This window comes from Salvia hispanica, chromosome 1 (genome assembly GCF_029641045.1).
Source record: "Salvia hispanica isolate PSC_SH4W2 chromosome 1, Shi_PSC_v1, whole genome shotgun sequence".
NCBI lineage: Eukaryota > Viridiplantae > Streptophyta > Magnoliopsida > Lamiales > Lamiaceae > Salvia > Salvia hispanica.
Window position 1 is genome coordinate 7211243 of NC_142692.1, and position 14088 is coordinate 7225330.

At 35.5% G+C, this 14088-nt stretch overlaps 2 protein-coding genes across 3 annotated transcripts; both read right to left on the reverse strand.

Moving 5' to 3' along the window:
• Nucleotides 1–1583: 1583 nt before the first annotated feature.
• Nucleotides 1584–7180, reverse strand: LOC125218540 (WD repeat-containing protein DWA2-like). 2 transcript variants are annotated; one of them, XM_048120228.2, is made up of 14 exons: nucleotides 7094–7180; nucleotides 6928–7011; nucleotides 6699–6831; nucleotides 6040–6151; nucleotides 5805–5904; nucleotides 4807–4934; nucleotides 4492–4561; nucleotides 3411–3499; nucleotides 3181–3226; nucleotides 2842–2915; nucleotides 2680–2750; nucleotides 2540–2598; nucleotides 2020–2074; nucleotides 1584–1921 (listed from the first exon to the last, which is right to left on the reverse strand). In XM_048120228.2, the coding sequence occupies exons 1-13, from the start codon at nucleotides 7136–7138 to the stop codon at nucleotides 2036–2038; spliced, it is 1050 nt and encodes a 349-aa protein (XP_047976185.1). In that variant the 5' UTR covers nucleotides 7139–7180; the 3' UTR covers nucleotides 1584–1921; nucleotides 2020–2035. The 2 variants fall into 2 exon arrangements, with proteins under 2 accessions (XP_047976185.1, XP_088922778.1); XM_089066652.1 differs by lacking the exons at nucleotides 1584–1921; nucleotides 2020–2074; nucleotides 2540–2598; nucleotides 2680–2750; nucleotides 2842–2915 and adding an exon at nucleotides 2934–3103.
• A 785-nt stretch (nucleotides 7181–7965) lies between these two features.
• Nucleotides 7966–13460, reverse strand: LOC125223633 (O-fucosyltransferase family protein). Its single transcript, XM_048126871.2, has 10 exons — nucleotides 12871–13460; nucleotides 12737–12787; nucleotides 12553–12643; nucleotides 12321–12397; nucleotides 11456–11544; nucleotides 11196–11379; nucleotides 10339–10520; nucleotides 9954–10056; nucleotides 9080–9411; nucleotides 7966–8997 (listed from the first exon to the last, which is right to left on the reverse strand). The coding sequence occupies exons 1-10, from the start codon at nucleotides 13039–13041 to the stop codon at nucleotides 8556–8558; spliced, it is 1722 nt and encodes a 573-aa protein (XP_047982828.1). The 5' UTR covers nucleotides 13042–13460; the 3' UTR covers nucleotides 7966–8555.
• Nucleotides 13461–14088: the final 628 nt, after the last annotated feature.

Genomic DNA, 14088 nt, shown 5'->3' on the forward strand with positions numbered 1-14088 from the left:
TTAACTACGTACAAAGGTATACAGTAAATAATATATTATTGCAAATTAATTATACAGTAGTGCTTAAAAATATAAAAACAAGAATGGGAAAATATTGAAAAAAACAGAAAGAGAGAGATTGATTAAATTTCTGCGTTTGTTCCTAAATCCCTGCGTTTTGCACCACAACATTTTGTGCTGTGTTTTGAAGCACAGTAGGGGATCCTCCCCCGTATGGTTTATACAAATTTGATATGTACAAATTGGGCATGTTGACTATACAGATTCTTTATAGTAATTGTTATACTATTATATGGAAATCCAATGCGAGAAAACACATAGACATATACATGGGGTAAGTTGTTGCATTTATATCCCTTGGCATTTCCATCACTTTCGCAAATAAGCAAACCAGTAAAAATCATAGTCAGTTATGCCTTGCATTTAGTTGATAAAAATTGATAGAGTTGGATTAACAAAAAATGTCTGACTATACGAATATTTTTTGTTTTTACTTACAATAGAATTAGGTGTGTAATTGAGTACTAGAGACTCAATCATCCTTAGCGAAGCTTTTGGGGATTGTATATTTACTTGGATATGAAATACAGAACTTTTAAATAGATGGTTTCACATGATAGTCACTAGGATAGTACCATCGATGGATGTCTTAGTCTTGACAAATGAAGTTTCAATATTTCTTAAGTGGCAATGAGACCATTGCTCGTGAATTTCAAGAAAATAATTAATAGACGTGCTTTAGGTAGATTAAGAGCATAACTACTACTACTACTACTATTATTTGGCAAATAGGATGTGTTTTAATGTTTAAACACAAAATAGAATGCGATGGCATGCACATTCGAAAACATCAAATAATAATTAGAATAAATCTGAATATTTCAAATATATCAATGATAATAATAGATTAATTATCACACTTAATGTTAAAATATTTTTACAATATTACCATTTCTCACTTATTTTTAGAGAAATTGTGATATTAGGTTTATGATTTAATTTAACATTTTAGTAAATATTAAAATCTGAAAATAATTATAAAAAAAAGTTAAACATAAAACTATGAAATAATATGCATATATATGAGAAAAAAAAATTTAAGCAAAATTATGTTTCACCATCGTGATAATTGTGCTATATTTTTTGTGGGTCAAGAAACATTAGAATAAGATTTTGCTATGTGGATAGATGATGGATCTCTTGATTTACTCTCATTTACGAAGATGTTGAATATAAGCAATAGAGATTGCGATCCACGTGTCAGTAGCAGGAAATGTGAGGAGTCAGCAAAATATACTTGGATAAGGAGAGAGAATCTATGTGACGAGGCGTTCTTGGCTAAAAAGAGTTCCAGGTGGACCTTCACTACCAGTGCCGTTGAACTAGGAAACCAAATAACTGACTGTATACAAGGATAAGTTTAATGTCACTTTACTTGCAAATCACAACTTATCCATTTAGAATCTAGCACCAACTATTTTTCATAGATTCTGCCTCTCTCTTTCCATGACCATCAGATTCCAAATAAGCCACAAAAGCACTGAATTTCATGAGTCATCCAAAAACTTTTCTCACACCGAACAAAAACAAATACGTTTAGACCATAGATTGAATGCATAGAACATGAGGTTTAATAACAGCCAATTCCAACTTGCATAAGAAAGCGAATAGCCCGTTACTGCGCAACATACATGCTGGTAAATGATGAATCAGACAAGAAGTGATTTTTGGAATGGAAATCCATCTTACAAACTGGACGGATATGGTCAAAGTTGTTGAATGGGAGGATCGTAAATTTACCACAGATGAAAACGATCAATTCTAAAACATGCAATGTAGTCTTGAATTGAATTGCAGCATAGTTTCCTGAAACGCCGTAGGCATGTATTGACAAGAATGGGTTCTAAGTCTCCATCAGCAACTAAGATCAAGAGAGAAAAATATAACATGCACTATATTATTAACCATAATAAAGGGCAATACCAAGGAGAAACGGTAGGGTTAATGATTAGCACTTACTACATCGATCAGTTATTCATCTAGTTAGGTGATGTTTTATTGATTCCACAACCACCTGCACAAAGAGAATGAAGTATTAAACCTCAAGCAAAAAAACAAGATCCTGAAGAATGTAAAGGCAATTGACACCTGGTGAATCTAGCTTGTATTTCAATCCTTGAAAACAAATCAATCATAATTATTTGGATGAATTTATACTACTAACATCTTAATAACCCTTTTAAAACACATTTAGCAAAACTTTTGGTATGGTCTTCAATACTATTGTTGTGTTTAAAAGTGTTTAAGTTATCAGAAATAGTTGGCTCCGAAGTACCTATGCAAATTGCCAAATTCAAAGCTCAAATACAAGCTTACGATTACAATTTTTTATCACAACTGACAAAGTTTAAGTCATATCAAGATAGTTCTAGCAACCAGCAACACCCGAATCCAGAATTTCTAATTTAGAGTGGTCAATTAACATGATGGAGAGTGTAAAACCCATGGCCTAGCCATGACATAGAAGATGAGCACTTACCCTTCCATCGTAAGATAATGAAGCAAATATCCATGGTTCCCGAGAACTCCAAGCAAGACCTGAATGGTGTAAAGCAGTTAAATTAATTTCAGAATCTAGCTGAAATAGTGCTGAAGAGCATCAGAGGTCGCATCTATTACCATAAACACTGTCCTCATAGTCGTTGTACGAATTCAGTAACGGCTCAGTCCGATTTTGTGATGTCAATGAACTAGAAAAAGGAGGAACCAATATAATCAATATGCATCACTAATTTCAGTCAAAGAATTATAAATTTATAGCAACTAAAGTGAGCTGCAGACCTATCTTGTACTGAGTCATCATGGATTGAAGGAGACGCTAGCCATAAATTGACAGCTGAGTCAGTTCCAGCACTCTACAAAAGCTTGTGCATGATCAGAAAAACTTCTTTGACTACAAACATTCTGACTTGTACCCAACATTATGTATTGAAAAGCATCATGCTAAGACAAATTGAGATGTACTAATAGTAATGTGTCAAGTTTCTTTCCAGTTGTTACTCCAGCCATTCGTTTTTTTTCCTTCTCTTTTTGAGTTAGAATTCTGTTTTTAGGATAAAACAAGTTAAGAGCCCAGAGGTCAAGCACAAGGAGAGGAGATGCAGGTAGCGAGAGAAGTACCAGAATCACGTCCTCATACGTGGGATTACATTTAACGGTCCATGTCCTATCAACATAAACAAACTTACTTTCATCAGATAATTCAATTGGTATAGTATAACCAACGCATCTAGCCCAAAAGATTATGATAACCTAACAACTATACTGAAAGAATGCACAATAACAGATTTGGTACACATTCAGGAATAATAGACAAGGATTAGCCTCAAGTATGCTGTTAGAAACGTTACCAGTGTGAATGCCCAGGAAGATCAGCAACCGGAGATTTCAGCTTTCTAAGGTCCCATATATGAATTCCTGAGTCATCTTCAGCAGTTACCTGAGAAGTGTCGACGAGCAATCATAAGCCCATATTATTATTAAAAGGGTATGCATATTCGTAGTAGAATAGGATCCTAAGAGTCACTCCAAACACATAAAATAGTATACACTATCCAAGGTTGCAGGAAACTTTTCTGCGTTTGTCACTGCAACTGCTGTTATTGGAAAATTCCACATCAAGTGTAAAATGTGATCTTTAAATTGATGTTCAAAAGCCCTATTGGACATCCATGGAGTTATGTTCTTAGAGGTTGGTAATAATTCAGTTGTTATACAACTGACATTGCTACATCAAAGCCTTATTATCCATGGGCTTATGTTCTTGTACCAAAGCACTGGAGCAAGAGACTTAATGAACAACTAGACATCGACTTTCATCCAACCCAAAATAGAGTGGCTAGGTATATATTTATGCAGTAGATAGCATTTCAAGTAAGAGCTCATAACCATTGTGTCACTAAATTTTTTTACACATATTTTAATTGCATGGCTTGTCCTGAATCTAGTTTAGCTCATTCCAACAGACCTCTCTAACCAACTTCTACAAGTAGGCAGTAAGTCCCTGTTGTTTATTGATCATTGATCATGCCTGTATCACCCTTCTCAAAAGTCTCACAGAGCACTATAAGTCTATAAAAATAAAAAGATATAAAAGTCTGTGAGCAGATCATTTCAAGACATTTTTACTGCTGAACTACGCTCTCGCTCTCTACATACACAACTTCACTGCCAGGTGCATGCTTATATTTGTGAGCATGGCAAAAAGTACGCCTGGTTCAGCAGTTGTATATTGGGCAATTCAAATAAAATCACTTGAAGGAAGCATCATCGTTCATCAAAGAGTAGCACTTTTTTTTCAATTAAAAGAAGGAAGGACTGGTATAATGATAGGATTAAACTTTTAGACAAGAAAATTTGAAACATCACATTAACAGACAAATAGTGAACATCAAGAAAGTAAAACAATAAGGAAGTCTGCAGCATACTTACAAGCATGTACCTCTTTTTCATGTCATAGTCAACATTACGTACATGCGCACGGTCAATTGAATCAGTTTTCCTGCAAGCATAGAAAATATTTTCTGTTTGTCATGTCTAGCAATATGCATTCATTTAAAAGACCTGAAGCATCAACACCAACTTTTGGTATGTTGAAGGGAAAGAACATTTATTAAACAGCAAATTTATTAAATATCAGACCAAATTTTGAAGGATGTGGTGGCCTAAGTCAATCACAAAAGATTTAAAAGAATTGATGCCAAGCATTATTAATTTAAAGTACATAAACACTTGATTTAAACTTACTTCATTGTCCTTAAATCCCAAAGTTGGACAGATGAATCACATGTTAAAGAAACCATCTGAAAGTCATGAGGATCCCATGCTCCGCCTGTTAAGTAGTGACGCATGCCTGCTGATTCTTGTGATTGTACCTAGATTACAAACAAGATCTGAATAAGAATTAGCTAAAGAACTAATTCATATAACAATAAAAAGAATGGAAAAGAAAAGGATATGCTAAAGAAGTTGGAAGCTATGAAGCCATTGCATGGGTCAAAATCCTTTATTCATAAACTAAATTTCTGCAAATGTTGAACATAAGATACAAAGTGGAATGACTAAATTAGCAGAAAGCCAGAAAACCTGTTATATAATGCCATTTGAACTATATATTAACAGTGGAAAAAGAATAACAAAAACTAGATCATGCCATCATGCAGCTCCAATCTATTCAACATGATTGGAAATTTGGAATAGTATAAAAGATGAGAGAACATTACTTAGCACAATAAAATAGAAAAACATACTGAAATTAAAACATTTCAAGTTGACGAAACAGTTATACTGTAGCATCCAATACTCAAGTAGTTTCAGATCAGACTCTGCAGCAGGGTTTATTTCCTATCGATATCCATATCAACATTCAAACTGAGTCAAAATAAGCATGATGCATGAAGTCAAACCGTTTTTTAGGACAGTTAAGTGAGAATAGGAGATATAGATAACTGAAATAAACAAGTAGTTAGTTATACAGTGTGTCAATCTACACTCAGATTCAAATAAAGCTGAACAAGCATGACGCATGAAGTTAAAATGTTAAATATATTTTGGAATAAAGAGAGATAGGTAGCTAAAATGGAGAAGTGTGATATGCAAGGCCAGTTTTTTTTTATTAGATTTTTTCCATTCATTAGAGTACAACTACATATGGTAAGCTTTATAATCCATCGAAAGATGAAGTAGTGCTAATATTACATTCATATTTCTGAACCAACAAAATGGTATCTGCATATGAACTATACCTGAGCAGTCTTCTTTGAAGTATCCAAGCTCCAAAGAAAGAGATTATGCTCATCAATACTGACCAGCTTGTCATGTCTTCCTGTAGGCCACCACAGTACACTACATATGCAGTATCATTAGCATATAAGCAAAGTACTATTGCTTACAATTCTTTATATAGTTGCACTTTACTTGCGAAGTGAAAATTAATTTCATTCGTGCTTAGCTCAAACCCAGAATTTATAACAAGCTCACCATCTAAGCTTGGAAGTGTGCCCATCCAGAGAAGCAATACTCTCCAGTTGAGGAGAGCTCAGTTGACCATACAACTCAGGAATTTGCCATACTGCTGCCCCATATGTTTCCCCTTAAGAACAGCATAACAAAGGACAATATATTACACTTCAGTAGCATAAAACAAAAAATTTTGCATTATATAACCACAAAAAAAAGTCTCAAGACTGAAAAAGGAAAAAGTTAAAACAGATATTCTATAATCCATTTACAACTACTAAAATATATAACAAAGTCTACTATTTGAGTATCATCCAATAGCTCAAACTACACTGGCTAAAACTTTGTGAGTAAGCCATTTTAGTCAAGCTAAAGAATGAGGGCTGCTAGTCGGATAGGAATCTATGCAATCATCAATATGTATTCCTACTTCTTTGCTAGCTTATTTACCAAATCAAAATGAAATAGATTAATCAACTGAATCGGCACTAGTGCACTTAGTGATGTACTACAAGCTGTCTCACAGGTCATATCCCATCTTATCAAGCCAAGCTCAAGCAACTTCCAGGACTTAGTGAGTGACAAACGGAGTTCTAAGATTCATATTTCGCCAACAAACTATGTCGGTTATCTCAAACTATTCTTCTCAGTATTATGCATTTCTCATATAGCAAATTTACCAGAACAGAAGACAGTGGAGAAAATCCGCTGATCGAAAGGACAGGAAGCGAGATCCCAAATTTCATTCGGATGCGAGAACAAACCCTCGCAGATCAATTCTGTACCGCCGTCGGACAGCCTCAGCAAATGCACCTGAAAAATCAGGACCGCATTCAGATCAAGCGACGACAATAGCAACTACAACAGCTAAATTAAAGAGATCGCTACTCCGCTGGAAATGAAAACGACCTCATTTTCTTCTTTGAGGCTAAGCGTGCCGGTGAGGAAGCTGGTATGATCTGTATCCGCTTTCACATCTGAAATGCATCTCGCCTGGTGCAATCAAATTCTATTCAGATTCGATTTTCATCATCTCAGAGTTTACGAGTTTAAGAAAATATCAAACAAAATTGACCTGGTATTTGAGACCGTAGCCGATTCCGGTTGATCCACCTTGCATTTTTCCGCGATTGATTCGAAATTTTACTTCCCAAATAATATCTCAGCTTGTTAATCGGTTCCAAGTCTTTGATTGTAATCATATTCGACCACGTCATACTGGGCCGAACACCAGGCCCACTATTAGTATAACTGTCATGGGCTCTAGTAGGCCCAATATCAGGCTTTCCACATTTTTATTCTCCAAGGTAAACTTTTACAAATCAACCAGAAAAATCATAAAGTTTATATTTATTTTAATTATCTCATGGAAAAATATTTTTGTGAAATTGTATTTTTATAGCAAAAAATATATCGTTTGATTGAAAATATGAACAATAGTATATTGCATGATTCAACATGGGACAAGTGAGAATAAATCAAAAGTTCATGAATTTTGTAGCTGATTTTCAAATTTGTATGATACCGAAATTTGATACAACTTCATGTTTTTTTTTATAATTTGTCTTTTGAAATCCCATATGTCGCGCGAGATGGAAAAGATGCAACACGTAATCATCCCAAACCAATTGTTTTACTAACCCAGAATTTGTGTCTAATTAGTGGGCAAAAGAAAATAAATTATCATTAACAAAATGAAGTTTCTAACTTTTTTGAGTATGTTCTTTAGTTTGCGTCCTTTTCTATTTCTTCTATCAATCCATTTTGATAACAAATTCTAGTAGTATTTCTTTTTAGGAGATACTCAATTGATCCCTTTCATATATTTCATCAACACATCAAGTTGAAAACAAAATTGCCAGCTGAAGTCTAAAACTAGTGTGCAAACTCATATTGTCACATTTGCGTAATGAAAGTACATATATTTCAAAAACCCAATACAAGATGTAGAGAACCAACTCAGGCATTTCTATATGCAGTCACCAATATTTCATAATAACAAAAATCATACAAATTTACATTGTCTATCAGGTACATTCATTTCAATCCAAATTTAAGGAACTGGAACTAGTTTCTCTTGGTAACATACAATCCTTGAGGTTTCCGGAACGGTTTCAGCAAGAGAGAACAGAATTTCTAACTTCCCACGAGGCAGGCGCAAATCTATTTAGACATCTATGTAGATCATAAAAAAAGGAAGTATGCACAGGCCTCGGAACGATGGTAATCTCACTATTTGTCCAAAAATGGTTGTTTCTCAAGTTGTCCTAACTATGTTCTCCGCTATCATTCTGGATCTAATATGCCAAACCATGCAACTAGAAACTGCACGGTTCTCTTCAAAGATAACATTTCTTACAAGTCTTGAAGCTGTAGACAAGGAAAAGTAGCAGTTACCTGAAGAATTAGTTTTGCAGCGGTATGAACAAATATCAGATCTTGCCGCCTGAGCTCAACCATGCGCTCTTTGGCAGTTCATTGCATGAACAGGAGTGGTTATAGCAACCATTAAGTTCTAACTTCAAAAGCAATTGTATTCAATCTGAAAGCAAATAATCCAACTCAGGCTCCTCGGATAACACACTGTCATCCTCCAGGCTTGTCTCATTATACACATTGTGTCCCTGCCGACTTTTAATATCCTCTTCGTCTTCAGGTTCAGACCATTCTAGATCATCACCCACATTTGAATAATCATTTAGTAAACCCACATCTCTTTTGCCTGGAGAAGAAACCTTACCCGGCCTTTTAACTGAAACAACATTTGTTGTATCAGGATTTTCACAGATGCAAGAAGCAGGGTTTTCATGGAATACTCCCCTGCCTGGTCTAATCTCCTTAGGCGCTCCCATAAAACCCCTCTGAAATGTACGAACACGTGTGGAAAATTCTTCCCAAGTCATATTATTTCGCCCGTCAAACAGCCTGTACAATTTTTTAGAATTGGGACGGATAGTAGGCTTGTGCCCAAAATATCTCCTGTGGCCAAGAACAATGGTTTCATCAGAAAAATTATTGATAACTGGAACAGCAAGTGAACTGGAAACAGAAAATGGCATACCTTCGCCCTGCCAGTATTTTGGCCATGTTCCCGTTGTTATTTGTGACAAATACATTACTTTCATCACATACTATAAAATCTAGAGCAGCCATTCGAGAAGAAAACCCAGAAAAGGGTTCCAATTCTTCCTTGTTTGCTAGGATATCTTTTGAATAGAAATTTGGGAAAAGAGCCTTTAAAGGGGCCAATGTTGTTTCCCCTCCATATACTTCTCCCGAAGCTACAAAAATATGTGTCTCTCTGTCGTATCCAAGTGCTCTTAGAAGAAGGCCGACTTCCTCAGGAGTAAGAGGGCACCTTCCCTGCCTTCTCTCTCTCTCTGGATTAGGAGTCTGCAAATTTAAGCAGTAAAGATCTTAGTCATTCTTCATAATCCCTATTAGAGAGAGATGATAATTAATTTCTAATAATATCCGCCTCCGCGTGACTCAAATAAAATTTCCTATTATATGCTACCACTATGACAGCTCAATATTCAGATAAAACATAGAAAGAAGTGAACTCATACATCTTGAATACCCTTTTATTTAAGAACCAAACTAAACATGCATCCACAAATTTCTCAAAAGTAAGAACATAGTAGTATGTTACTAAACTAAAGTGACACACCATGCATCACCCATCAACATACAATATTAAAATAAGTAAAAAAAAAGATTAATGAAAATGGGGAAATTCCATAGTACATGACTACATGTACATGTAGTGCTCACATGATAATAGTGGTGCGTGTACTAGATGAACTCCCCCCCCCCAAGAATTTCCCCGAAAAAGGTATGATCCTTTTCCAAATGTTGTGTCTGTCTGCGCAATTATTACATCCCTTATTCAGATATTGAAATATTATGCCTCTCAAAGTAGCTGTGAAACTTACGTGCAAAGTTTTCCACCTCCGCCTGATTTTTGCCAAATCCTTCCTCTCTTTGTCTCCTCCACCGTAATAACATCCTGAGAATGCAAGCATGTCAGGTTCAAACCTGTTGAAAACAAACACAGGCACGTCAATCATAATCCTTCATCAGGTATTAAAAAACATATCAACTGCAGCAGAAAAAAAGTTCTAGATACTCGTCATGCCAACCAACTTATAAGATGTAAGTCTTTAAATACCCAAAAGTGGGACAAAAAGATAATTCAACAGCAAAACCATGAATTTACAACATTGAAGAGCTAAAATATTTTCAAAACTGCAGACGTTACAACAGAGATATGCTGGCATGAAAGATGAAACAAGAGGCGATAGAACCATGAGTAGAAACCTTAGATGGAGGGCAATGTAATGCTTGCTCTTCATCCTCATTCTTCGCACCAGTTCTGCACCCATTTCAAGGATCGGCTTGGTGAACCTCAGGGCATGATAGTTAACTCTGCATCTAAGCCTTTGCAGATCTAGGTCCAGTTTATTAGAAAGTCTATAGTCAAATTTGGTCAACTGAACAGCCTGCAACAAGAATAGTTCCATTCATTAGTTGAATATTTTAGAAATAATAGGCAAGATACATTTCAATCTTTGTAGCTGCAAATTCAACTAACAATAATTGGTAATATGTCCAAGTGTAGCAGAACTTCATACGAAGCAATAAAGGGTGAGCATTAATCCACGGTTAAAGTGAAGTTTTTGCCCAATTTTTTTTGGGACAAAAACAATCAGTTAGCTACATGGACAACAGCAGAGAATCAAAGGAAGAATTTGGTGTTCAGGGCTCGCAACGAAGATTAAGCTTTGACTCAATAAGGGCAATGAAACAGCAGTTATGTACTTTTAAAAGTCCAGTAATGTCTAAAAGGTGGACAAGTTCAGCATTCTCTCTCTGGCAGGACAGTAATAAGTTATGCAATTTGGATAGCTGACGGGTTTAACATAAATCTGAAACTACATCATGCAGAATAGAGGCATAATTGCTTTTGATTCTATAACTCATATCATGGTCATGTTACTCCAAAGATATGAAATAGACATATAACAGTGAAGTGAGCCATAACACAGATCGCATAACATAGAAAAGCCTTTGCATAATCTGTTATAAGTTAACATCGGAACCTCCATGTATATGAAGACGTATTTCCGAAAGCAAAACAGTGCAAAAAGTATATCTTTAGAAACTAATTAACTTACACGCTTCTTTGTCAGTACAGGTAATAACCGACTAATATAGCAATGTTCATTGCATTTTCTGGGAACACGCATCGTATAAGGATTCCACGGCTGACCTCTTCTTTGTGGGAGTTCCTTAATGATTTTTACATCTTTTTCGAGATATGACATAAACCAAGCGACATCGAAGATCTCTGAAAAGTTGCTGTATCAGAGAGCAACATTCAGCCGGCAGGAAGAAGTAATTTTAATAAGAACTTTACAATGGGCCAATATTTCACCTAACATCCTTCCAGAAAGACTTCTGGTCCAACTTTGGGACAACAAGGGTGGCATTCAAGATCCGCGCAGCAACAACCGCATCTGTGATCTGAACACAATAAGCAAAAGCAAATAACATAAGCAGTAAGTACCTGATTTAGCTCAAAATGCATACATAAATCTAGTTGCACTTTTTTTTAATGAAATTATCATGTAAATGCCCAAAAGCAATTTAAGCAAAATATAAATGACATTAAACAGACATATCATACTGTCCATTAAAGAGATAGCATACAGTCCACAGACATTCAGTATGGCTGAGAGTTTTTAAAAAATCCAAGTGTCTAGTTGAAGACAACATATGTTAACCTTTGTACAAGATATACTTATGGTAATGATACTAACACTGAGCATTTACAACTACCTCGTGTGCAAAGGAAAAACACACTATTACATCAAACTAATATCCAATACAAATGGGGCTATATGACATGCAAGAGGGAGATGCCACAGCCGCATATATTGGGACATTAATCAGAAGAATAGTATCTTGAATTACAACTACCCAAGCATATTGGGGAATTATCTAATTCTCACCTATGATGGTTCCAAATGTTTAAAGATAATAAAATAGTCCTTAAAAGAGAATTCAAAGAAAGCAAATCCCAAAAAGTTCTAACTAAGTTGTACTTCTAACATGACAAATTTACCCCCGATTGATCAACAAGTAACGAATCCAAAGGACCAGTTCACAGCTCAAATGTTCAGAATGATTCAGCAGCCACTTGCAAGGGAATGCAGCAACATATTCTTATCAGTAAGTTAACAGATTATGGCAGAAAAATATTTTTTTTTTCAACATATTTGCAAGGGGAAGATTAGTACCCCGGTTCTTTGCTGGTTTAGACCTCCACTGGTTGCAATAGCCAAGTAACGATTAGACCGTATTACAGCAGCAGCTTCTGTTATGCCAAATGAAACACAGATGTTCAGCTGAAAGGACTTACATATAGAATGCTGAGAATACACAATGTTCAAAACATCAAACAAACCAGAATGAACAAACGAACATAGTTGAAGACTTGAAGCTTAACAAGCCGCCAACAAGTTTACATACTTGCAAATTTCGCAGAGGCATTGCTGCAGCCGTAGAAAAACTCCGCATTCTTTGTACTCCAAAGATCGACATCATGCGCTCCTCCACTGTCCTAGATCTCATCAACCAATAAATATCTCATTTAGCACAAATCACGGATCCAATCAATCAGCATTTTCAAATAAGACAAACACAAAAACCTAACCGGAATGTGAAATATCTGCGCAGCTCCATCCCCTTCAACGTGGCTAACATCCTACCAAAAGAAGAAAATTAAGATGCTTTTAAACCAATTCAATGCCATTTCAACATATTAACAAGGCAAGATCGTCCACGAACCTTGTATTGAAGAGGATTAGATATCCTTGTGTGGCGGATGTGATCGTTCTCGACGGGCGAAGGCGCAAGGAAAGAGATGTAAACAAAGAGGAGAAATATGGCGGCGGAAATGACGGAGACAACAGGGAATAGCCGATTGAGGTGGTGATTTCGCCGCCGGGGATAGGCCATGAATCAATGGCGGCGGGCGGCAGAAGGAAGGAAATTGTATGGTGAAATTCCTCAATGAAAGAGGGGAAAACTTGAGTCGATGCAAGAGGGGGACATGAATGAGGTGGGAACAATCATTTTCTTGGTTTTGAGTTGGAGTTTCACGTTTGGAGCATTCTGCTATAAACGACAAGGGATTCGGATGCCCGGAAGGAATCAATCGGGAAAAGGGTCAAAAGTGGGATTTAAAATCTTGGTAATTTTACTGAAGAACAATTGGGCAAGAAGAAGAAATACTGCCACTGTAAATCAGAAGAGGGGTTTTACGACAAGTGGGTGTTGGGAATTGTGAGGGAGAAGATTCCTGCTTTTTCTGGGCAAGCTTTTGATTTGGATTTGGGGATCAAGAAACCATTTTCGTGCTGCTTCTATTCTTCAAATTGCCAAAATTAAGATAAAATTAAAATGATTCAGAATTATGCAACATGAGATATCTTTTGTGCTTTTTGACATTTTAATAGTAAGGTACTTTTTCATTCCAAACAAATTAAGTAATTCGTTTTTTCATTTTAATCCATTCATCCAACTTAATTTCCTTCTACTTTAGTAAAAAATTCACTATATATTACGATTATAAATATACTATTTTAATTATTTTAGCTATTTCTCTCTGATTTTACAATCCTACTTTTAATTTAAATTTGTGTTGTCTTCGAATCTTTATGGATTTCAGATTTCAGCAAATGAAAATTCTGATTTTGAATCATAACTAATCAATTTTTTTAAAGTATGTGTTACATTCCGATGAGTATAACGTCCAAGATAATTTGGGACATTTTGAACTGGCACAAGTTTTAAGAAATCTAATAGAAAGTGAGTTGAAAAGGTTGGTGGATTGTGGGTCCTACTTTTAAAATATTAATTATATAATAAAATGTAAGTAGGAATGAATTAGTGGAATATTGGGTCCACTATCAAAAATGGTAAAAGTAAAATGGGATAAATTATGTGGAACGATTCAAAATAGAATATTGGGTCGAATTATCTGGGATAGAAGAAGTACTTTAA

What these genes read in the sequence shown, in the direction of transcription:
- LOC125218540 (XM_048120228.2), bottom strand. Translation starts at nt 7,138, where the DNA reads ATGCAAGGTGGATCAACCGGAATCGGCTACGGTCTCAAATACCAG. An exon ending in CTTCAAAGAAGACTGCTCAG is followed by an intron (nt 4,935 to 5,804) that starts GTATAGTTCATA and finishes TTTGTAATCTAG; the next exon opens with GTACAATCACAAGAATCAGC. An exon ending in TGGGATTTAAGGACAATGAA is followed by an intron (nt 4,562 to 4,806) that starts GTAAGTTTAAAT and finishes CTATGCTTGCAG; the next exon opens with GAAAACTGATTCAATTGACC.
- LOC125223633 (XM_048126871.2), bottom strand. Translation starts at nt 13,041, where the DNA reads ATGGCCTATCCCCGGCGGCGAAATCACCACCTCAATCGGCTATTCCCT. An exon ending in TGCCTCTGCGAAATTTGCAA is followed by an intron (nt 12,398 to 12,552) that starts GTATGTAAACTT and finishes TTGGCATAACAG; the next exon opens with AAGCTGCTGCTGTAATACGG. An exon ending in GGAGGTGGAAAACTTTGCAC is followed by an intron (nt 9,412 to 9,953) that starts GTAAGTTTCACA and finishes TTAAATTTGCAG; the next exon opens with ACTCCTAATCCAGAGAGAGA.